This window comes from Nerophis ophidion, linkage group LG22, assembly GCF_033978795.1.
Source record: "Nerophis ophidion isolate RoL-2023_Sa linkage group LG22, RoL_Noph_v1.0, whole genome shotgun sequence".
NCBI lineage: Eukaryota > Metazoa > Chordata > Actinopteri > Syngnathiformes > Syngnathidae > Nerophis > Nerophis ophidion.
Window position 1 is genome coordinate 9530668 of NC_084632.1, and position 26139 is coordinate 9556806.

At 39.7% G+C, this 26139-nt stretch overlaps 2 protein-coding genes across 8 annotated transcripts in view; both read right to left on the reverse strand.

The window, feature by feature from the left end:
* LOC133540539 (ubiquitin-conjugating enzyme E2 R1-like) overlaps window positions 1-11201 on the reverse strand; it is a 32586-nt gene extending 21385 nt beyond the window's left edge. The window contains exon 1 of the mRNA XM_061883217.1: window positions 10766-11201. Within this exon, the coding sequence (XP_061739201.1) occupies window positions 10766-10948 (183 nt within the window). The 5' untranslated portion in view covers window positions 10949-11201. The remainder of the gene's footprint in view (window positions 1-10765) is intronic.
* Window positions 11202-15198: 3997 nt separating this feature from the next.
* ap3d1 (adaptor related protein complex 3 subunit delta 1) overlaps window positions 15199-26139 on the reverse strand; it is a 94652-nt gene continuing 83711 nt past the window's right edge. For all 7 annotated transcript variants that reach the window (XM_061883211.1, XM_061883216.1, XM_061883213.1 and 4 more), the window contains 3 exons: window positions 24581-24702; window positions 21097-21176; window positions 15199-19126 (listed from right to left, as the gene is read on the reverse strand). In XM_061883211.1, coding sequence (XP_061739195.1) covers window positions 19031-19126; window positions 21097-21176; window positions 24581-24702 — 298 coding nt within the window. In that variant the 3' untranslated portion in view covers window positions 15199-19030. The remainder of the gene's footprint in view (window positions 19127-21096; window positions 21177-24580; window positions 24703-26139) is intronic.

A 26139-nucleotide genomic window follows, 5' to 3' on the forward strand; every position in this document is an offset into this window, starting at 1 on the left:
CTGGGAGGTGTTTATTATCATTTGGGGAGAGTCCGCTGCATTATGCTCACATGCTAAACACCTTTCTGCTCACCCGCACCGTTTCTCCTCTCTGTCTGCCTCTGCCGTGAGCACTGACTCCATGTGCTCTGAATATGCACTGCTGATTGGCTGTTACATGGGCTCTGAATAGTGTATATAATAATGTTAGTGCATCATAAAGCCGACATGAACTCCATGGTGTTCAGGGATGAATAGTCTCTCCTATTGCTATTGTACTATTTTTTCAGCTATAGTTAAATGAATCACTAGTAATGTAGCAGCCTAGTTTTGAATGGCAGGGTCCCTGCTATCACATGTTGATAAAAATATAACATTTACATAATAAAAATCAAATACAGGCTTCCCAAATGCTGTAATAAATTAAGCATGATGTGTTGACTTGAAACTGTTTAATGTTGCACTTTTTATATGTAGAAGAAAAGTTGTCTTGTTATTTAATCCACGCAACAACTTGAGGCAGTTTAATGTGGATTAACGTGGGCAGGATTGTTATAGTGTTCTCAATGTTAAAAGGATAAAGCCATTATTTACAAATTTGGTCAATTAATAACCAAAAAAAGGATATTTTGTTGTTTTCTTCCTGTACTGAAAATGAACCGAACCGCAACCTCTAAACAGAGGTATGTACCGAACCGAAATGTTTGTGTACCGTCGTTACTCCCCTAGTGTTTACATTTAATGAGTGTTTTCCATGCTTGTGTTGAAAATTGCTTTTCTTTCTGCCTTGTTAGCTGAGGGATTACAATCAGAGGAAGGTTACATATAATATATTTTTCTATTGGTTTTTAGTTTTGATAGGTCAAAAAAATATCAATGATTATCGATATCGGCCGATACAAAACACTTATATTGTGATGCAGTTTTCAGCTATAAAGCCCAGTCCCATGTATAATTAATCAATTCATAAGTGAATTGTCATCCAATCATGAGATGGTCAAAGATGCCCTCAAATAAAATGGCAGTGTTCTATTTTGATGTGAATCACTTCCTTTGGGGAAATGATTGTTTCCATTGACAACTTTTGATTGATAAAAGGATTAATCATTGAAAATATGAAGAAAAAAAGCAAGTGTAATGATGGCAGCACAATGCTGTTTCAAGAGGGGACAAAAGGGAGCCCTTGAGCAAACATTGAAGAAAGTTCTCGACTCTGCCTGATGCCACCCAGCACCAACTTCTGAACGCAAAGCAGCCATGGAGCAACTTCACCCCCACGCCTACATTTCCTAGCTCGGAGACACACCAAAACAAAAACAAAAGAAGACGCCAACGTGCCGACGCTTCAATGGCCGCAGTGGTCTGAAAATAAAAGAGCTGAGTCAGCGTGAGACAGGCAGGTCTCTCGCCTGTTCTCTTCAGTTCTTGCCCTCCAAACAGGTTGGATGGGAAGCCAGCGTTGTGACTCACGGCCACGCCGTGGATTTCACAGCCAGCCGGCGCATTCCGAGTACGACAAAAGAATCCTGCGACAGCACGCTGATAAACGCCGGCGTCCCATAGGGAGGCGGTGTCAAGGACTGGGAGCTCCTGCTAACGCCCGCGGGATTATCAGTGGGACATACAATTAGGTCTACTACACTACTGTCATTATGGTGGTACTTAATGAATACCTGGGTCTACTACACAACCGTATTTAATGTTGTCATTATGGTGGTACTTAATGAATACTTAGGTCTACTACACTACTGTATTTTAATGTTGTCATTATGGTGGTACTTAATGAATACTTAGGTCTACTACACTACTGTATTTAATGTTGTCATTATGGTGGTACTTAATGAATACTTGGGTCTACTACACTACTGTATTTAATGTTGTCATTATGGTGGTACTTAATGAATACTTAGGTCTATTACACTACTGTATTTAATGTCATTATGGTGGTACTTAATGAATACTTAGATCTGTTACACTACTGTATTTAATGTTGTCATTATGGTGGCACTTGATGAATACTTAGGTCTACTACACTACTGTATTTAATGTTGTCATTATGGTGGTACTTAGTGAATACTTAGGTGTACTACACTACTGTAAATAATGTTGTCATTATGGTGGCACTTAATGAATACTTAGGTCTACTACACTACTGTATTTTAATGTTGTCATTATGGTGGTACTTAATGAATACTTGGGTCTACTACACTACTGTATTTAATGTTGTCATTATGGTGGTACTTAATGAATACTTGGGTCTACTACACTACTGTATTTCATGTTGTCATCATGGTGGTACTTAATGAATACTTAGGGTCTATTACACTACTGTATTTAATGTCATTATGGTGGTACTTAATGAATACTTAGATCTATTACACTACTGTATTTAATGTCATTATGGTGGTACTTAATGAATACTTAGGTCTACTGCACTACTGTATTTAATGTTGTCATTATGGTGGTACTTAATGAATACTTAGGTCTACTCCACTACTGTATTTAATGTTGTCATCATGGTGGTACTTAATGAATACTTAGATCTACTACACTACTGTATTTAATGTCATTATGGTGGCACTTAATGAATACTTAGGTCTACTACACTACTGTATTTTAATGTTGTCATTATGGTGGTACTTAATAAATACTTAGGTCTATTACACTACTGTATTTAATGTTGTCAATATGGCGGTAGTTAATGAATACTTTGGTCTACTACACTACTATACTTAATGTTGTAATTATGGTGGTACTTAATGAATACTTACATCTGCCACACTACTGTATTTAATGTCATTATGGTGGCACTGAATGAATACTTAGGTCTACTACATTACTGTATTTAATGTTGTCATTATGGTGGTACTTAATGAATACTTTGGTCTACTACACTACTGTATTTAATGTTGTCATCATGCTGTATTTTATGTTATCATGGTGGTACTTAATGAATACTTAGGTCTACTACACTACTGTATTTAACGTTGTCATTATGGTGGTAGTTAATGAATACTTAGGTCTACTACACTACTGTATTTAATGTCGTCATTATGGTGGTACTTAATGAATACTTAGGTATATTACACTACTGTATTTAATGTTGTCATTATGATGGTACTTAATCAATACTTAGATCTACTACACTACTGTATTTAATGTTGTCATTATGGTGGTACTTAATAAATACTCAGGTCTACTACACTACCGTATTTAATGTTGTCATTATGGTGGTACTTAATGAATACTTAGGTCTACTACACTACTGTATTTAATGTTGTCATTATGGTGGTACTTAATGAATATTTTGGTCTACTCCACTACTGTATTTAATAATGGGTTGTACTTGTATAGCGCTTTTCTACCTTCAAGGTACTCAAAGCGCTTTGACACTACTTGCACATTTACCCATTCACACACACATTCACACACTGATGGAGGGAGCTGCCATGAAAGGCACCAACCAGCACCCATCAGAAGCAAGGGCGAAGTGTCTTGCTCAGGACACAACGGACGTGACGAAGTTGGTACTAGGTGGGATTTGAACCAGGGACCCTCGGGTTGCGGTACGGCCACTTTACCACTGCGCCACGCCGTCCCTATAATGTTGTCATTATGGTGGTACTTAATGAATACTTAGGTCTACTAGACTACTGTATTTGATTATGTCATTATGGTGGTACTTAATGAATACTTAGGTCTATTACACTACTGTATTTAATGTTATTATGGTGGTACTTAATGAATACTTAGGTCTACTACACTACTGTATTGCATGTCATTATGTTGGTACTTAATGAATACTTAGGTCTACTACACTACTGTATTGAATGTTATTATGTGAAAAAAGTTTGAGAATCCCTGGCTTTGAAGCAGAAAAGTGGTACAATTATATAAGCTCTGCTTCTTTTTACTGCTTTTCGGACATGTTGAAAAGTAAAAACTATAACTGTATGCATGTTTGAAATTAATTAAGAGCAATCATTCAATAGTTAATTGTGCAATTATAAGAGGCCAACTCGCACTTTGAAACGGAGCCGAATTATTGTATTGTTAATAACATTAATACTGTATAACTACTTTACCAAAACTGTCAGTTCTCTTGTTGTGTGGAAAACTTCAACAATATTTTTAAAAGAGAAGGCAATGGTGAATGTGAATAAATAGATGTAGAAAGTAAGTTGAGTAGTCATACATTATACGCAAATACGGTGTTAGCTCTCACTGTTATGCTGATGACACCCAACTCTACATGCCCCTAAAGCTGACCAACACACCTCATTGTAGTCAGCTGGAGGCGTGTCTTAATGAAATTAAACAATGGATGTCCGCTAACTTTTTGCAACTCAACGCCCAAAAAACGGAAATGCTGGTTATCGGTCCTGCTAGACACCGACCTCTATTTAATAATACAACTTTAACATTTGACAACCAAACAATTAAACAAGGCGACTCGGTAAAGAATCTGGTTATTATCTTCAACCAACTCTTTCCTTTGAGTCACACATTAAGAATGTTACTAAAACGGCCTTCTTTCATCTCCATAATATCACTAAAATTTGCTCCATTTTGCCCACTAGTGACGCCGAGATCATTATCCATGCGTTTGTTACGTCTCGTCTTGATTACTGTAACGTATTATTTTCGGGTCTCCCCATGTCTAGCATTAAAAGATTACAGTTGGTACAAAATGCGGCTGCTAGACTTTTGACAAGAACAAGAAAGTTTGATCACATTACGCCTGTACTGGCTCACCTGCACACTTAAGATGTGACTTTAAGGTTTTACTACTTACGTATAAAATACTACACAGTCTAGCTCCAGCCTATCTTGCCGATTGTATTGTACCTTACGTCCCGGCAAGAAATCTGCGTTCAAAAGACTCCGGCTTATTAGTGATTCCCAAAGCCCAAAAAAAGTCTGCGGGCTATAGAGCGTTTTCTGTCCGGGCTCCAGTAGTCTGGAATGCCCTCCTGGTAAGAGTTCGAAATGCTACCTGAGTAGAAGCATTTAAGTCTCACCTTAAAACTCATTTGTATACTCTAGCCTTTAAATAGACCCCCTTTTTAGACCAGCTGATCTGCCGTTTATTTTCTTTTTCTCCTCTGTCCCACTCTCCCTTGTGGAGGGGGTCCGGTCCGGTGGCCATGGATGAAGTACTGGCTGTCCAGAGTCAGGACCCAGGTTTGACCGCTCACCAGAGTCCGGACCCAGGATGGACCGCTCGCCTGTGTATCGACTGGGGACATCTCTGCGCTGCTGATCCGCCTCCGCTTGGGATGGTTTCCTGTTGGCTCCACTATGGACGGGACTCTCGCTACTGTGTTGGATCCACTTTGAACTTTCACAGCATCATGATAGACCCGCTCGACATCCATTGCTTTCGGTCCCTTAGGGGGGGGCTTGCCCACATATGTGGTCCTCTCCAAGGTTTCTCATAGTCATCATTGTCACCGACGTCCCAACGGGGTGAGTTTTCCTTGCCCTTATGTGGGATCTACCGAGGATGTCGTTGTGGTTTGTGCAGCCCTTTGAGACACTTGTGATTTAGGGCTATATAAATAAGCATTGATTGATTGATTGATAGTCAAACGAGCGCATTATGCTAGGTCATTGTTATGCTAACTTTTTATTAGCATTATTAAGAGGTGAAACGGACGGTGAAACGGACGGTGAAAAGGACAGATAATAGTGATTGTTTGAGACAGGGTTGTCCAAACTTTTTCCACCAAGGGCCGCAGACTGGAAAACCAAAAGTATGCGGGGAGCATTTTGATATTATTATTTTTTAAAAGCAATACAATATTTGTTTGTTTTTTTACCTCTATAGCTTTCCTCAAGTTTGGTGCCCGGTCTCTGGAAGGGTCTCAGTCATAAAAATGTTAGAAATAAGTAATAAATCATTATTTTTTTCTTTTAACACTTGAATCTCGAGATCAACTTCAGGTCTGTCGGTCGTTATAAAAAAAAATGTATTTAGTTTTTTATGTTTAAGGCCATTATGTCAAAACCCTTACTTATATGGCAAACACACAAACTATGCAACATTTTTCCTCCAAAACATTTCAAAGTGGAATATGTGACGTGAAGTAATTGGAACCCTAAACAGGTCAATAATTCATAACAATAAAAAAAGAGTGTTGAAAATAAGCCAAATGTATATTTATATTTGTTTACTTTTAACGCTTAAGTCTGTAGATATCTTGATTATAAGATTTTCTTTTTTTTTCCATATTTTTTGTTTTTTTGATGCCCTTTTTGTGAAAGAAAACTTTGTTTTGCACAAAATATGCAATATTATCGCCCCAAAATATTTGACAGTGAAATTGTTCCAGTGAAGGAATTGGAGCCTTCAGCATCTCAATAACAGTCTGCATGGCAGCTTTATGTTATTAGTGTCAACACTGCAACTTTTTCTTGTTACATGTCAGTGGCTACTCTCTTATTACACTCTTTTATGTTTTAAAGGCCTACTGAAACCCACTACTACCGACCACACAGTCTGATAGTTTACATATCAATGATGAAATAATAACATTGCAACACATGCCAATACGGCCAGTTTAGTTTACTAAATTGCAATTTTAAATTTGCCGCAAGGTATCCTGTTGGACATTTTCTCCCAGCACCAATCACGGCTAAAAGTAGTCTGTTTTTATCGCATAATTACACAGTATTCTGGACTGCTGAGTTGCTGAATCTTTTGCAATTTGTTCAATTAATAATGGAGACTACAAAGAAGAAAGATGTTGGTGGAAAGCGGTGTATTGCAGACGGCTGTAGCAACACAAACACAGCCGGTGTTTCTTTGTTTGTTGTGAAGCTTAAATATGGAACAGAGCGGTCAAGCGAACATGGTTCTCTACCACATGTCAACTGGCAGGTTTCGGTGAGAAAATGTTGGTAATAAGTCGGCTCTTACGGTAAACATGAGCGGAGCTTGTGTCGTTCCTCCTGCAGCTGTCAAACAGGCAGCTGCGACTTTCTTGGCTCCTCCGTGGCTTCCCTCAGAGACACTGGCGGTCACCACACCCCTCAGACTTTCAGGTATAGACTTAGACTTCTTTTTTATTGTCATTCAAATTTGAACTTTACAGTACAAATAAGAACAAAATTTCGTTGCATTAGCTCTTGGTAGTGCTGTAAAGATAAATACATTGCACTTTTTCATATGCATCCAGGTTTATGGATGTATGTTATATTGTCTTTTTTATTCCAGCGAGTTAATCCATTTTGGGGGGAGTTGAGAGGATAATTGAATTATGATGCGTTCAAGAGTCTTACTGGGTGTGAGTTTTCCTTGCCCTTTTGTGGGTTCTTCCGAGGATGTTGTAGTCGTAATGATTTGTGCAGTCCTTTGAGACATTTGTGATTTGGGGCTATATAAATAAACATTGATTGATTGATTGACAGCCTGGGGGAAGCTGTTACAGAACCTTGAGGTTCTGTTACGGAGGCTGCGGAACCTCTTCCTAGAGTCCAGCAGTGAAAATAGTCCTTGGTGGGGGTGGGAGGAGTCTTTGCAGATTTTCTGAGCCCTGGTCAGGCAGCGGCTCTTTGCGATCTCCTAGATAGGAGGAAGAGGATTCCTGATAATCTTTTTTGCCGTCCCCACTCTCATAGTCAAGTCTCTCTGGAGAGACTTGACTATATAATCTCACTAAAACACTCATAACACAATAAGCAGATAAGGGATTTTCTAAAATTATCCTAGTAAATGTGTCTAATAACATCTGAATCACTCCCACTGCCCTAGTCTTTTTTTTTTCCTCTTCTAGTCCGGCGTGCCGAAGTTGGTAGATTGTCTCTGCCAGTAATCTGAGGGTTACTGGTTCAATCCCCACCTTCCACCATCCTACTCACGTCCGTTGTGTCCTTGGGCAAGACACTTCACCCTTGCTCCTGATGGGTTCTAGTGAGCGCCTTGCATGTCAGCTCCTGCCGTCAGTATGTGATTATGTGTGTGAATGGGCGAATGTGGAAATACTGTCAAAGCGCTTTGGGCTCCTTAAAACTCATCTGTATACTCTAGCCTTTAAATAGACCTCCTTTTTAGACCAGTTGATCTACCGCTTCTTTTCTTTCTCCTATGTCCCCCCCCCCTTGTGGAAGGGGTCCGGTCCGATGACCATGGATGAAGTACTGGCTGTCCAGAGTCGAGACCCAGGATGGACCGCTCGCCTGTATCCATTGGGGACATCTCTACGCTGCTGATCCGCCTCCGCTTGAGATGGTCTCCTGTGGGCGGGACTCTCGTTGTTGTCTTGGATCCGCTTTGGACTGAACTCTCGCGGCTGTGTTGGAGCCACTATGGATTGAACTTTCGCAGCATCATGTTAGACCCGCTCGACATCCATTGCTTTCGGTCCCCTAGAGGGGGGGGGGTTGCCCACATCTGAGGCCCTCTCCAAGGTTTCTCATAGTCAGCATTGTCACTGGCATCCCACTGGATGTGAATTCTCCCTGCCCACTGGGTGTGAGTTTTCCTTGCCCTTTTGTGGGTTCTTCCGAGGTTGTTGTAGTCGTAATGATTTGTGCAGTCCTTTGAGACATTTGTGATTTGGGGCTATATAAATAAACATTGATTGATTGATAGAAAAGCGCTAGACAAGTACACCCCATTTACCATTCACTTCACTCTCACTATCCTCATCCACAAATCTTTCATCGTCGCTGAAATTAACGGGGAAATTGTCGCTTTCTCGGTCCGACTCGCTTTAGCTGCTGGTGGCCAAGATTATAAACAATGTGAAGTGAATTATATTTATATAGCGCTTTTCTCTAGTGACTCAAAGCGCTTTAAATAGTGAAACCCAATATCTAACTTAAATTTAAACCAGTGTGGGTGGCACTGGGAGCACGTGGGTAAAAGTGTCCTGCCCAAGGACACAACGGCAGTGACTAGGATGGCGGAAGCGGGAATCGAACCTGCAACCCTCAAGTTGCTGGCACGGCCACTCTACCAACCGAGCTATACCGCCCCACAATGTGAGGATGTGAGGAGCTCTACAACCGGTGACATCACGCACACATCGTTTGCTTGCTACTTTTTTATTAGCGACCAAAAGTTGCGAACTTTATCGTCGATGTTCTCGACTAAATCCTTTCAGCAAAAATATGGCAATATCGCGAAATGATCAAGTATGACACACAGAATGGACCTGTTATCCCCGTTTAAATAAGAAAATCTCATTTCAGTATGCCGATTTCAAAAAGCCACGGCCCCCTGACACCCCTTCTTAACTGTCTATGCGACGTCAAGGCTTGGTTAGCCCAGAATTTTTTAATAATGAATGAGGGAAAAACGGAAATTTGAGTGTTTGGTCCGGCCCTCACTGACTTGGGACCATTGCAAGATTATGTGCGTCCCAAAGTCACCAGCCTTGGCGTCACTATAGACAGTGATTTTAAACTAGACAAACAAGTCAATGGCGTTTTAAACTCGTGTTTTTATCACCTTCGTCTTTTAGTAAAGGTTAAACCGTTTTAATCTTTTAACCTTTTTGAACAAGTCGTGAATGCTTTTATTTCAAGTCGCCTGGACTACTGCAATGCACTTTATGCTGGCATTAGCCAAAAAGCTCTCTCCCGGTTGCAGTTAGTCCAGAACGCGGCAGCACGACTTTTAACAGGGGCCAGGAAACGCCAACATATAACCCCAATTCTTCAGAGTTTGCACTGGCTCCCTGTTCATTTTAGAATTGATTTTAAAACATTGCTGTTTGTTTTTAAATCTTTACATGGACTGGCACCTCAATATATCTCGGACCTTATCCAAATTTACATTCCTGCACGCGCTCCGAGGTCCGAGAGCCAGTTCCAGCTGGTGGTGCCCAAGACCAGACTTAAGACCAGGGGAGACAGGGCCTTCTCTGTGGTCGGCCCTAAGCACTGGAACACTCTGCCGCTCCATGTTCAAACTGCTTCCACAGTGGAGTATTTTAAGTCTCGTCTTAACACCCACTTTTATTCTTTGGCTTTTAACACTACGTGAGTTGTGTGGTCCTCTGTCCTCTGTTGTCTTCTGTGTTTTTTATACACTTTGATTTCTATTTTACTGTTTTAATTGATTTTACCCTTTAAAATAGTTTTTAATTATATTTGTTTTTATAGGTTTTATATTTATTTATTTTTTGTTTTTATTGACGAGAGGAGCCAGATGGTCAGGATGCCACCCGACCGCCTCCCGAGGGAGGTGCTTAGGGCACGTCCAACCGGTAGGAGGCCACGGGGAAGACCCAGGACACGTTGGGAAGACTATGTCTCCCGGCTGGCCTGGGAACGCCTCGGGATCCCCCGGGAAGAGCTAGACGAAGTGGCTGGGGAGAGGGAAGTCTGGGCTTCCCTGCTTAGGCTGCTGCCCCCGCGACCCGACCTCGGATAAGCCGAAGAAGATGGATGGATGGATGGGTTTTTATTCAGTCATTGGTGGAGCATAATATATAAATATATATATATATACACTTTTTATTTATTTATTTTATTTTATTTATTTATTTATTTATTTTACAATTGTTTTTAACATGGCTGTGCAGCACTTTGGAAACGTTATTGTTGTTTAAATGTGCTATATAAATAAAGTGGATTGGATTGGCCTTTCAATTTTTATTACAGTATTTTTTTAGAATGGGCCGGGGGCCATTGACAAATTAGCTGGGGGCCACAAATGGCCCTCGGGCCGCACTTTGGACACAGCTGGTTTAAGAAAGTGTTTGTTTTGTTGAAGAAGAAAGCAACTTTTAGGAGGCAGGAAGAGGAACAATAGAAGCTAACGTTAGCCACTCACCTTAAAGTAGCCCCCCTCGTAGTGAGTGTTGGGGGGTCCGAAGATGGCCACCTCCCAGTTGTACATGTCCGACTCGTTGACCAAAGTGATCTTAAATCCTTCCACCGGCTCGTCCTGTAGACTTTTCATCTCCAGCATGAGCGCCTTTTGAGAACTGGCTCCATGATGTCCATGCTGAGCCATGTTCCAACAGCCACACACACACAAACAACAACTAAATCAAAAAGGTAGAAAAGGTTACTCCGGGGGACAAGAATCTTTTAAGGACACTTTTTTTTTTGGCGGGCGGCCTTAAAAAGTCATTAATTAAGAGCGCTACTCAGCCTTTTTTGAGCAAAAGCTTGCCGTTGCTTCTTCCTGTGTTATTGTCAACCCAGCCCCGGTGAGCTCCACTCAATTTACAAACTCACACCTGGCTCTCGCTTCCGCCAGGGCCTTTCAAAGTAAGAGCTTGACAACTCATTTCCTTCGGGGCCTTTTCAAAGTAAAAGCTTGACAATCCTTCCAAAAAAAAAAAAAGCCAACAAAAATCCGCTATCGCGACACAGAGTTGGCGTTCAAATGGCAGCAGGTGGTGCACATGTGCTTGTTGGAACCGTAAAAGGAGCAAAAAAAAAAAAAAAGGCTGTGAATCGGCGTGAGTGCCTTTGTCAGACACGCGTCATATCTTTAAAGCTGTTCATGATCTGGAAGTTGAAATAATGCGCCAATGACGAGGAGCGAAGCAACATTTGGATTAGGTTTCCATGCCGAGCAACTTTTCGCTAAAAAACTAAACCGCTTGTTCGGGAACTTATATTTCGCAAGTCAGGGAAACTTGTTCGCCTAATAATAATAATAATAATAATAATAACACGGATAGTAGCCGTTGTTGTTGGTTTTGTAAATATATATTTTCTATCCATCCATCATTTCATTTTTTTTTTAATTTATCTCCATCTATCCATTTCCTACCGCTTTTTCCCTTTTGGGATCGCTGGCTCCTATCTCAGCTACAATCAAGGAGAAGGCGGTGTACACCCTGGACAAGTCACCACCCAGCGTTAACACAGATAGACAGACAACATTCACACTCACATTCACACACTAGGGCCAATTTAGTGTTGCCAATCAACCTATCCCCAGGTGCATCTCCATTAATGTGCATTTTGATCGATGCACAATTATACATCAATTATACAATTTAAATTCACACAATGCCTGAGAAGTAGCAGGATGAAGAAAATTCTTATATTTTCCTGCCTCCTTTGACATAATACAGTCTTGCTTCATGAATATTATTTACAGCAGGGGTCACCAACCTTTTTGAAACCAAGAGCTACTTCTTGGGTACTAATTAATGCAAAGGGCTACCAGTTTAATACACACTTAAATAAATTGCCAGAAATAGCCAATTTGCTCAATTTACCTTTAATAAATAATAAATGGGTTGTACATGTATGGCGCTTTCCTACCTTCAAGGTACTCAAAGCGGTTTTACACTACTTCCACATTTACCCATTCACACACTGACGGAGGGAGCTGCCATGCAAGGCGCTAATTAGCACTGGTTAACCAGCACCCATCAGGAGCAAGGGTGAAGTGTCTTGCTCAGGACACAACAGACGTGACGAGGTTAGTACTAGATGGGGATTGAACCAGGGACCCTCGGGTTGCGCACGGCCACTCGCCCACTGTGCCACGCCATATCAAATCGATATGTATGTATAAATTAAATATGTATGTATATATATATATATATATATATATATATATATATATATATAATGGGTATTTCTGTATGTCATTCCGTCGTACATTTTTCTTTCCTTTTACGGAAGGTTTTTTGTAGAGAATAAACGATGAAAAAAACACTTAATTGAACGGTTTAAAACAGGAGAAAACACGAAAAAAATGAAAATTAAATTTTGAAACCGTTTATCTTCAATTTCGACTCTTTAAAATTCAAAATTCAACTGAAAAAAAAAATGGAGAAAACTAGCTAATTTGAATCTTTTTGAAAACATTTTAAAAATAATTTATGGTACATCATTAGTAATTTTTCCTGATTAAAATGTTTGAATTTTGATGACATGTTTTAAATAGGTTAAAATCTAATCTGCCTTTTTTTTTTAGAATATATAACAAATTGGACCAAGCTTTATTTCTAACAAAGACAAATTATTTCTTCTAGATTTTCCAGAAGAAAAATTCAAGACTTTGAAATACGATTTAAATTTGATTCTACAGATTTTCTAGATTTGCCAGAATCATTTTTTTGAATTTCAATCATAATAAGTTTGAAGAAATAGTTCACAAATATTCTTCGTCAAAAAACCAGAAGCTAAAATGAAGATTTAAATAAAAATGTATTTATTATTCTTTACAATAAAAAATACATTTACATGAACATTGATTTAAATTGTCAGGAAAGAAGAGGAAGCAATTTAAAAGGTAAAATGGTATATGTGTTTAAAAATCCTAAAATCATTTTCAAGGTTGTATTTTTTCTCTAAAATTGTCTTTCTGAAAGTTATAAGAAGCAAAGTAAAAAATTAAATGAATTTACTTAAACAAGTGAAGACCAAGTCTTTAAAATATTTTCTTGGATTTTCAAATTCTATTTGAGTTTTGTCTCTCTTAGAATTAAAAATGTCGAATAAAGCGAGACCAGCTAGCTAGTAAATAAATACAATTTAAAAAATAGAGGCAGCTCACTGGCAAGTGCTGCTATTTGAGCTATTTTTAGAACAGGCCAGCGGGCTACCTAGTGACCCCTGATTTAAACCAACAAATACATCCAAATGTAATGAAACAATCAAAAAACACAAGAAAAACACACAAGTGCAAAACTTCATAAAGTATAAACCAAACAGAAAAAAATAATAATAATATACACCTCACAGAATGATACAAAGCAAATACAAAACCAGACAAAAAAAAAAATTAAAATAATAAATAAAAAGTAAAATGTAAACACTTATGGCTGTCCATATGAACTTAATGATCTATCTTTATATATTTTTTTCAATTGGAATATATTTTTACAGTCTTTTATCTCATTGTAAAGAGAACGCCACAATTTCCCCCCCACCACTGAAGTACACATTTGTTTTAAAGTTGTCCTTGAATATTGCTGTTTGAAATGACCTTTTCTTCTATGCTCAGTACTCTCAGAAGTGATGACAAAAATTTTTTGTAAATTTTCTGGCATTGTCTAACACTTGTCCCACTCAGGGTATTTTATTAAATGTAAAAATAAATAAAAAAATTGGTTAAATTAAATTGTTTGAAATAAAGGTTTTCTGTTACAGAGAACAAAGAAATTGGATAAAATTGCTATGGTATGAAAAGGGTTAAATAAGCTCTGCTTCTTTCTACTCATTTTCCAACGTGCTGTAATGAAACAAGTGAAAATATGTGCTGCATTACTTTGTATATGCATGTTCCACAAACTGAAACTGAACTAGACGCCGTCGTTTGGCTTCTTTTATGCCGGTAGCTGACTTGATAGCACGCACAAAAGGTTTATGGGAAATTAAGTCTTTCAGCTGAACAAGGTAAGAAATGTGTTTGCACTATGTAAGGGTGTCCAAACTTTTAAATATATACATATATATTTTAAATATATATTAAAATATGTTTTGTGCACTCTCTGTTAAGATGGCAAAACCCAAAATATGCATTATTTCCCCCATAACATTTTAAGAGTGGGATATTTGATGTGAAGTAATTTGAGCCTTAAAAATGTAAATAATTCACATTTCTTTTGATGCATAATTTTTGGGGAGCAATTACAATAAAAAAAAAATCCCAGTTATATATATATATATATATATATATATATATATATGTTTAATGCCTTTTTTGTCATACAAAAATTATGGCAAACAAAAAATGCAGTATTTTTCACAGAAAAATATTTTCAAGTGGAATACATGTTAAGTAATTGGAGCCTTTAATTGGTAAATAATCCATAACATTGATTTGGTTCATTATTCATTTTTTACTGAGTTTTAAATAAAAAAATAAAAAAAAACAGCCTGCGTGGCAGCTTTGTGTTATGAGAGTCAACATTTCAACATGTTCTTGTTACATTTCACTTGTTTTGATTTATTTTATGTTTTTCTTTATTTGTAGCAGTATTTTTAGAATGCGCCATAGGCCGCAACAACGTACAGTTTTTGACTCAAACCTCACTTAAAGTGTGAGGACAGAATGCAATAAATAAATAAAATAAATGTAAGAAAAATAATGCTTATATATTCCTGCTAAGTCCGAAAGAGAAGATACATTATTATTTGCTTGCAGATGTTCCCTGCTGGTTGTTTGAGCACACTGCAGCTCAGCCTGACTCGTCCCACTCAACGCTTGGGTGGCAAGCAGGATTCTCACGGGGATGAACTTACTGTACATGCAGAAGTAGTGCATATTTCTTGATACATGAGACAGGCTACAGTAGCATCTTACAGCTTTTATTTTCACGTTGAAGTTGGATATCTGGAGAGGGAATGAATGCAATTCAAGCCCCTTTTAAAACATTACATTTGACAGCAGGAGAATAATGGAGAAACAAATAGACAACAGGGCCTTTGGAAACTGTCCTTGCTGAGAGTATACTTCACAAGCCAAACAATTATTATAAAATGTCACTACAACTCAACCAAAAGAGAATTAAGACAGCCGGCGAGCCTCTCGGTACCTGCGTCACATGACACTCTCGACTTTCAGTTTTTGTGTTTCACAATCGACATTGTTTCGCCTTAGGTTGGATACACACAAACTGCTCAAGTACGCTTCATTGGGAAAAAAGAAAGAAAGAAGAAAGGTCAACATAGAATGACAAGTTTTTTTTGTGGAAAAGAAAAGGTGAATAAAAAAAATGTACATTCTGAACAATGCTATTTTACAAATTGTAATTGAAAGTGAAAGCTGGGAAATGTGTGACCTGCTCCACTTTGCTACTATTATTACTTTCAGCCCAGTAGCAAAAAAAGGGCAACAAAGATTGAGCTGGCAAATAGAAAAGTTGTTATTCCAATGGTGACTAATACTGATAAGGGGCGACTAGTGATGGGTCAAACGATACTGAACACGAGGAGTGATACTGTGTCTGCTGATACCGCCATGTGCATCGTGTGACCGATACAACTGCCAAACTGGAAGGAAGCGGGTTTTTATATTCATAAACTGAAAAGCGTTTGACTTTTTTTTTCCGTCGCCATCATCCATCCATCCATTTCCTACTGCTTGTTCTTTTTGGGGTTGCTGGAGCCTGTCAGCTGCATTCGGGCGGGTACACCCTGGACAACACCCATCTAAAAATTCCAAAGTCTTGGATAATTTGAACCTTGTACCACAAAATAAGGTAAACGTTCCTACCCTGTTTACTATTTTGCTCAATGACCAGAGTTGCAAGTTTCATTTTCTGCACATCTTGTCTTGCAGAGTATGGGGAAAAAAAAGGTATTTGCAGGTCAAATGTAGTGATTTTTTTATTTGAAAATCCAGCAGATGGCACCAATATGGTAACACCAAGAAAGTGTAGATGCAGCTAGTGAGTGTGCCACCCATCACTAGTAGCAGCAGTCCTACTGGGAGATATTTTTAACAAGCCAGCATAGGCGACCTGCAAACTTCCTGCACCTAAAATTTTACTGGAGAAAAGCAACTTCAATAGCAGTACAGTGGAACCTCCATTTGCAAACCTTTTCATCCACCTCTGTGTGCAGACCACTTCTACGCTTCATTCATGCCTTTTACGTCCCGCTGGCAGCCATTTTGTGCTTGCTTGTATTGAAGTTTTTAATTGTGATTGTGATGACAACTGACTTTTCTGGAGAAAGATGCCAAAACAGAGGATGGGACTACCTGTGCCTCCACTGCGTGAAAAAGTAAAACCGACTTACAGTAGAAAGTGGGTTTTACTTTTTCAAAAGTTTGTTGGTATAGCAATATGGTTGTGGAAGTTAAGGATTTTTGTGGTTTCTGATCGTTTGTGAGGGCACAAATGGGACTTGTGTGCAAAGTTCAGCTCACTAATGAAGAGACTTATGTTTGTGTGATACACAGTACTGCATAGCACTATAGATTGTGTTCATTAAAATATGGACTCGTCGAGGCTGGAAGCCATTATTCATATTTACACTGTTTTGCTTCACTATACAAACTTTTCAATTTGGTTCCACTCATGAAAATGAGTCAACGCACAGCCATTGTTGTCTACATATCGAGTGAGTAGCAAAATAGTCTGGCCTACAGTCAAGCACGGCGCTAGCTTTCCTATCTGGGGCTGCACGAGTGCTGTGGGCATTGAAGAGCTGTGGTTCCCGCAAGGGAGGACTATGAATTCTGGTAACAACCTGTGCAGCTCTCACAGGCAATAGTGCTTAATAGTCACACTGAGGATACAATATTTGGATTTTTGTAGTTTCTGATCGTTTGTGAGGGCACTTGTTTTAGCTTGTTAATGGATATATTTGTTATGTTGTGGCATACACAGTAGTGCATAGCACTTTATATTGTGTTCACTAAAATATGGACTGTTGTGGAGGTTGGAACCTGTTCTCTCATATTTACACTGTTTTGTTTCACTATACAAAATTTAATTTACAAACCCTATTCAAGGATTTGTAGACAGAGGTTCCACTCTCATGAAAATGAGTCAACACGCAGCCACTGTTGTGTACACATTGAGTGAGTAGCAAAATAGTCAATAGTCACGCACGGCATTGAAGAGCTGTGGTTCCCGCAAGGGAGGACTATGAATTCTGGTAACCTGTGCAGCTCTCACAGGCAATAGTGCTTAATAGTCACACAGACGATACAATATTTGGATTTTTGTAGTTTCTGATCGTTTGTGAGGGCACTTGTTTTAGCTTTTTAATGGATATACTTATGTTGTGGCATACACAGTAATGCATAGCACTTTATATTGTGTTCACTAAAATATGGACTGTTGTGGAGGATGGAACCCGTTCTTTCATATTTACACTGTTTTGTTTCACCATAAAAACTTTTTAATTTACAAACCATGTTCAAGGATTTGTAGACAGAGGTTCCACTCATGAAAATGAGTCAACGCGCAGCCATTGTTGTCTACACATTGAGTGAGTAGCAAAATAGTCAATAGTCAAGCACGGCATTGAAGAGCTGTGGTTCACGCAAGGGAGGACTATGAATTCTGGTAACAATTTGTGCAGCTCTCGCAGGCAATAGTGCTTAATAGTCACACTGAGGATACAATATTTGGATTTTTGTAGTTTCTGATCGTTTGTGAGGGCACTTGTTGTTGTTTTAGCTTGTTAATGAAGAGACTTCTTATCTTTGTGGCATACACAGTAGTGCATAGCATTTTAGATTGTGTTCACTCAAATATGGACTCTTGTGGAGGTTGGAACCCGTTCTTTCATATTTACACTGTTTTGTTTCACTGTACAAACTTTTTAATTTACAAACCCTGTTCAAAGATTTGTAGACGGAGGTTCCACTCATGAAAATGAGTCAACGCAAAGCCATTGTTGTCTACACATTGAGTGAGTAGCAAAATAGTCAATAGTCAAGCACGCCGCTAGCGTTCCGATCTGGGCTGCACAAGTTCCGCGGGCACTGAAGAGCTGTGGTTCACACAGGGGAGAGCTATGAATTGCAGGAATAGTGCAAAATATTCACACCGAGGATACAATATGTACATCTATTACTCGTATTTGGACAGTAATGGCGGTGCGCCGACTCATCTCCTCCAAGCTGTACACTGACTACTTCAAATTAAATCCAGGTTTCTGGATACATTTTTGAAGTTGCATGTGAGAGTAAGAGCAGGGCTCACTGGGAGGGCTTGTCAGGCCTTACATGGAGCCTTGGCTTTCCTTTCCACGGTGTCAGAGGCTGCTGCACGAGTCTCTCTCTTTCTTTTCAGTCTGGTAGAGACATGGTTCCAAGGCCTAAACAGCAGTCTCACACACACGCCCACACGCACACACACACACGCACGCACACACAAAAGGCGCAGACAGGCTTCAGACAAAGAAACATGGAACGATACAAACCAAAAGTGTTCAAAAAGAGTAAAACCGCAAATGGAGCCAAAGTCCGGTTGTCATGGTTACGTGTCGTGACTGTCCCAGACGGACACAGAGAGGGAGTGAGGGAGAGGAGGAAAGGAGAAGTCCAGGAGGTGGGCGGAGTCAAAAGGGTGAAAGTGTGTCGCAGGGAAAGACGGAGCGTGAAGAAGAATAAATAGGGGAAGTGTGTTCCAGTGAGGGGGCGGGGCTACCCTGCACACCATCAGCACTGAGAGAAGGTCTGCTTGATCTCGTCCAGCACGTTCCCCAGCAGCGCCGGCTCGTCACATTTGGCGTCCATGGACACCGTCTGACCCGACTGCCAGAGAAGGAAGGAAGGAAGGAAGGAAGTTTTGTCACGTGATGCAGCGGACAGGCCCAAAGTTTGGACACACCTTCTCATGTTCACGACAATTTACTTTGTAGATTGTCACAGCAAAACTATCAATCAACACACTAAATGGTCCCTAGTGTGTGAATGTTGTCCATCTGTGATGAAGTGGTGACTTGTCCAGGATGTACGCCGCCTTCTGCCCATGTGCAGCTGGGATAGGCACCAGCACCCCCCGCGAACCCAAAAGGGATAAGCGGGAGAAAATGGATGGATGGATGTTTTATATTCTAGTTTCTTCAAAATCGCCACTTTTGCTCTGATTACTGCTTTGCACACTCTTGGCATTCTCTCTATGAGCTTCAAGAGGTAGTCACCTGAAATGGTTTTCACTTAGCAGGTGTGCTTGAAGCTCATGGAGAGAATGCCAAGAGTGCAAAGCAGTAATCAGAGCAAAGGGTGGCTATTTTGAAGAAAGTGTAATATAAAACATGTTTTCAGTTACCGTACTTCCTTGAACTGCCACAAGGCATATAGTATGCGCCTGCCTTGAATTACTGCCGGGTCAAACGCGCTTCCTAAAATAATTAGCGCATGCTTAGTATTACCGCCTGGTCAAACTCGTGACGTCAGTAATTTGAAATCGCATAAAAAGAAGAAAATTAAGAGCTATTCAGTAGGATTTAAGGTCAAAGCTTACATCACACTCAATTTTTTACTGCATACCTTTGATAAGTGCCGGAGTGAGAAGAGGTTTTAAAATAATTAGCGCATGCTTACTTTTACCGCATGCCTTTGGTAAGCGCAGTAGTGAGAAGAGGTTTTGAATTAATTAGCGCCCAGGAGGCAATTCAAGGAAATAAGGTATGTTTTTGTGAAGTATATAACTCCACGTGTGTTCATTGATAGATTTGATACGACATTGTAAAATGTAAATAGTCATGGAAATAAAGAGAAGCTTGCATTGACTGAGAAGGGATATACAGTGTATGTATACATACAGTGGGGCAAAAAAGTATTTAGTCAGCCACAGATTGTGCAAGTTTTTCCACTTAAAATGATGACAGAGGTCTGTAATTTTCATCATAGATACACTTCAACTGTGAGAGACATAATGTGACAAAAAATCCAGGCATTCACATTGTAAAAATTTTAAATAATTTATTTGTAAATTATGGTGGAAAATAAGTATTTGGCCAACCATTCAAATCTCTCACTGATGGAAGGAGGTTTTGGCTCAAAATCTCACAATACATGGCCCCATTCATTCTTTCCTTAAAACGGATCAATCGTCCTGTCCCCTTAGCAGAAAAACAGCCCCAAAGCATGATGTTTCCACCCCCATGCTACACAGTAGGTCTGGTGTTCTTGGGATGCAACTCAGTATTCTTCTTCCTCCAAACACGACGAGTTGAGTTTATACCAAAATGGATACATGGATGATACAGCAGAGGATTGGGAGAATGTCATGTGGTCAGATGAAACCAAAATAGAACTTTTTGGTATAAACTCAACTCGTCGTGCTTGGAGGAAGAAGAATATTGAGTTGCATCCCAAGAACACCATAACTACTGTGAAGCATGGGGGTGGAAACATCATGCTTTGGGGCTGTTTTTCTGCTAAGGGGACAGGACGATTGATCCGTGTTGAAGAAAGAATGAATGGGGCCATGTATCGTGAGATTTTGAGCCAAAACCTCCTTCCATCAGTGGGAGCCTTGAATGCTTGACCAAATACTTATTTTCCACCATAATTTACAAATAAATTCTTTAAAATTCCTACAATGTGAATTCCTGTTTTTTTTTTTTATCACATTCTGTCTCTCACAGTTGAAGTGTACTTATGATGAAAATTACAGACCTCTGTCATCATTTTAAGTGGGAGAACTTGCACAATCGGTGGCTGACTAAATACTTTTTTGCCCCACTGTATATATTTAACAAAGAGGTTTTACTCACAGTTTTGACGAGCAGACAGACATGGTGACCCTGGACAGAGCGACTGTACATGGAGGCACAGGAGTCGATCCTCTCCACCACTGGAAGACAGCAGACTGTCACTTGATTTGCAATAAAAACAAATGGCTGCCTGATCCAAATGTGTGCAGGTGCAATACTGGCTGCAACCAGCGGAGGCGCTGTGCAGAATAGTGTATAGAGATTATGGACAAGCCAATCTGAAGTGATCCACTCGATGATTGGTCAAAAGGCACTCACCTGACTCCGGGGCGCCGTGTTACGTAGCACTTTGAAAAATGAGGGAATCAATTGCATATGTTTCACGTAAACCATAAAGGAGAAAAATATGGGAAGTGAAGCTTGGCCGAGAAGAACCGGTTTCTTGTGCGAGGGAAGCGAGCATCCATACATCCATGTGCTGTATCGCACTAAGTAACAGGGAATTCATACACTCTGCCTGATAAAACTGCTCCTTACTGACTTTGAAGTAAAACATTGCAGGACACACCACAGCATACCTATGAAATATATTCCACAAAGTAAAAGCACAGCAAATACAGCCCAGTAACCACAGCTGATATACTTTTGAATGGTATGTACACTCACACACGTCATAGAAAATGATCCGAATGATATGTCATTTTGACACAAAAATTGATTAGGGGTCTATGGAAAAGACTGCTCACACACACAAACAAACATTTACACCTACGGACAATTTTGAGTCTGTAATTAAGACATGTTTTAGGAATGGTAGGAGGGAAACCACCCAAGCAAGCAAGCCTAAATATTGGTAAAGATTGGGAAACTAAGGGGTGGACTCGGGCCCTGCCTACTTACGGCGGAATGACAAATAATCTATTCCTCTCTAATCACTATCACATTGATATTAATTTTATTAATTTTTTCATCAAATAATTTAACTTATTTGTCCTATTTTGTTTTATTTTTACCATTTTTTATACATATGTATATGTATGTCCGCATGTATACACTTTTTTTACTTTTCACTAGTACAGGGGTGTCCAAAGTGTGGCCCGGAGGTCATTTTCCAGCCTGCAGCTGGAATTTTATTGCCCGTGACACAACCTTAAAGGCCTACTGAAATGAGATTTTCTTATTTAAACAGGGATAGTAGGTCCATTCTATGTGTCATACTTGATCATTTCGCGATATTGCAATATTTTTGCTGAAAGGATTTAGTAGAGAACTTCGACGATAAAGTTCGCAACTTTTGGTTGCTAATAAAAAAGCTTTGCCTGTACCGGAAGTAGCAGACGATGTGCGCGTGACGTCACGGGTTGTAGGGCTCCTCACATCCTCACATTGTTTATAATCATAGCCACCAGCAGCAAGAGCGATTCGGACCGAGAAAACGACGAATTCGTCATTAATTTCAGCGAGGATGAACGATTTGTGGATGAGGAAAGTTAGAGTGAAGCACTAGAAAAAAAAAAAAAGGCGAGGGCAGTGAGAGCGATTACGATGTTATTAGACACATTTACTAGGATAATTCCGGAAAATACATTATCTAATTATTGTGTTACTAGTGTTTTAGTGAGATTATAAAGTCATACCTGAAAGTTGAAGGGGTGTGTTGATCGCCAGTGTCTCTGAAAGAAGCCTTGGAGGAGCCAAGAAAGTCGCAGCTGCCTTTTTGACAGCTGCTGCAGGAGGACGCAAGCTCCGCTCATGTTTCCGGTAAGAGCCGACTTATTACCACAATTTTCTCACTGAAACCTGCCGGTTGACATGTGGTCGGGAAACATGTTCGCTTGACAGCTCTGTTCCATATTAAAGCTTCACAACAAACAAAGAAACACTGGCTGTGTTTTGGTTGCTAAAGGCAGCTGCAATCCACCGCTTTGGACCAACAGCACTTATTTATGGTCTCCATTATTAATTGAACAAATTGCAAAAGATTCAGCAACACAGATGTCCAAAATACTGTGTAATTATGCGATTAAATCGGACGACTTTTAGCCGTGAGTGGTGCTGTGATAAAATGTCCGCTCCAACCAATAACGTCACAAGCACGCGTCATCATTCCGCAACGTTTTCAACAGGAAACTTCGCGGGAAATTTAAAATTGCAATTTAGTAAACTAAACCGGCCGTATTGGCATGTGTTGCAATGTTAATATTTCCTCACTGATATATAAACTATCAGACTGTGTGGTCGGTAGTAGTGGGTTTCAGTAGGCCTTTAAGACAAATTAAAAACATTCCCGATTAGTAAATTGCACGCAAAAGAATAAAATATGCAATTTTGGTAGAAATTGCGTTTGAATGCTAATGTTATCATGCTAACAGCTAGGATGTTTCAAGTACCAAGTTATATGACACTGAGGTATGTGGCTGTAAAATTGGCTAAAAAAGTTATTATGCTAATATTAGTGTGATAGAATGCTAATGGTAGCATTTTAACAGTTACGATGTGTCAGTTGCCAAATTATATGACTGAGGCTAAAAAAAAGTTAGCATGCTACAATGCTAAAGATACCATGCCAACAGTTAGCAGGTGTCAAGTAGCAAGTCATATGGTTCTGAAGAGTTAGGCTGCAAAATTAGCTAAAAGGGTTAGCATGTTCATGTTAGCATGCTATCAGTTAACATGTGTCAAGTACCAAGTTATTAGAGTCAGAAGCAATCGGCTGCAAAATTAGCAAACAAAGTTTTAGCATGGTAATGTTAGCAATATTGCCAGTGGCCACAATATTAAACACCATGGTCTGATCATTTAACTGTACTATTTAAATTTTTCCATTTTCATTCATTTCATGCTTGAAAATGCTTAATTTAGGGCAAAATTATGTCAAATATGTTTAGTTATCAATGATGCAAAGCTAAAATATGGATATTATGTTCACATGGTTTAACATCTGCGATGAGGTTGCGACTTGTCCATGGTGTACACCGCCTTCCGCCCGATTGTAGCTGAGATAGGCACCAGCGCCCCCCGCGACCCCAAAGGGAATAAGCGGCAGAAAATTGATGGGATGGATAGTTTAACATATATTGATTAACCTATACTGATTGGTTTTAGTATATTTAAACTGCATCAGAGATTGACGTATATTGTATTCCATCCATCCATTTTCTACCGCTTATTCGCTTTCGGGGTCGCGGGGGGCGCTGGCGCCTATCACAGCTACAATCGGGGTATTGGTTTTAGTATATTTAGATTGTATCAAAGTGGCCCCCACATCTCTCAATTTTGGCCGTCGGTACGAAAAGTTTGGACACCCCTGCTCTAGTACAGCAAAAATGCATGACAGTCATTATGACTATTATTAATCACTGTTTTGTATTCTTCTCTCATTTCTTCAACTTTTCCTTTAGTAGCGTATCTGCTCCCTCTTGTTCCTTGTCTAATGTTCTATGAATTGTGTTCTAGGACTCTCTGCATCCAGTAAATATTCACTCCAATCAAATAAATGACAAAGGCAGTGTGTGCGCGTGTGTGTGTGTGTGTGTGTGTGTACCGGAGAAGTGGTGATGGAAGCAGATCCTGGCCAGAAGATGGTGGAATGGCATGTTGACTCCTTCCAGTTTGACAGAGCTGCCCTTCAGGTCCCCAGATTCCAAGAGCTTTGCGAAGGCATCACTAGCCAAACAAGACAAGACAAAAGGCTTGACTTCAGTTGACTGGATTTTCATTGGCGCCATCAGCAAAATGTGTCTTTGAGGGTTTTGGTCCCTGTCCCTTTTTACCATTCAAAAGTAATGTTATGCTATATTAAATGGAGAGGAGGCAAGATGAGTACACAGTTTCCCTTCAGACCAGTGACGTGCAGTCAGGGGAGGCAGGTGAGGCGGTGCCTCACGTGCCATCATGGAAAGAAAAAAAAATATTAAATTGTTATATGTATTCAGTAATTATACTTTATAAAGTTATTTCCATTTAACTTCACCAGTTTTAGATCATTTTTATTCAAAATCGCTGAATTTTCACATTTGCCGTTCAAATACTGAGAAGAGACTTGCGGTGAGTCAGCAGCCAGTTGAGCCTCACCATGGATTGCGCAATGACTCTGCTAACTGCTGGCTGCTGTGCAGTGAGACCGTATTGCTATATGAATTATATTATACATTTCTATAGTTTAGGTAGCTGAGGTATATAATGTACAGTGTATTTTCTCAACAACTGTATGCGTGTAACGTATTTCTTGTGCTGGGCAATCATAAAACGGCTGCGAAGATGCTCTGTGTGAGGCACCTGTTCTCCCGCCTCATGGTGGTAGAGGGCGCTAGTGATCCCATTGATCATTCTTGCTATTACTCGGCTGCAGAATAAGTGACAACAAAGCAAGTCAAGTGCAGCGGCAGCGATCATTTATTTTTTCCTCTCCCCTGGACTTTTAACATGGATGATTACATATCTAAAATAAAACAGTTTTCTAAACTGGACTTTCAATCGAAGCAGGAGGTAATAATTAAAGGAAGACCAACGCCGCAGCTAAAAGGTTTGCTTCAGACAGTGATTTACATCGAGACAGAGAGACTTTTAAAACTGAAGAAAGATAAGGAAGACTTCTATAGTCAAGTTATCAATGCTTTTGTTCAGAAGGCGCGGCGCCTGGACTTTATTTATAAGTAAAGGTAAGACCAGAAAAACGTTTTTTTTTATTAAATGTGCTTTTTTGTGTGCTACAGTTTGTATGTGTAAAGAATGCTGGTATGAGCTTTTAAACATAACCCATTAACTGCTGCCAATGAAATGGTGAATAAGATACTCTTTAGGGTTTTTTATTTATAAATCTGACTGTGATGAAGTCAGTGCCTCACCAGCCTTGAACCTCACTGCACGTCACTGATTCAGACCGCCCACAAGGTCATTTTCAACGAGGTGTTTCATTTTATGTTATGTGATAGCAAAATTACTTGTACTTGTTTTAATGTAACATGTGGACTTTAGTTGACCTTGGCATATGTGTCATTTATTCTTGACCCCCAACAGAGCTAAATTGTTCCCCTTTCCTGAGTGACCACCCTCCTCTGGGCAAACGACACCCTCTCCCCTTCACAGGACTTTGGGTATTAA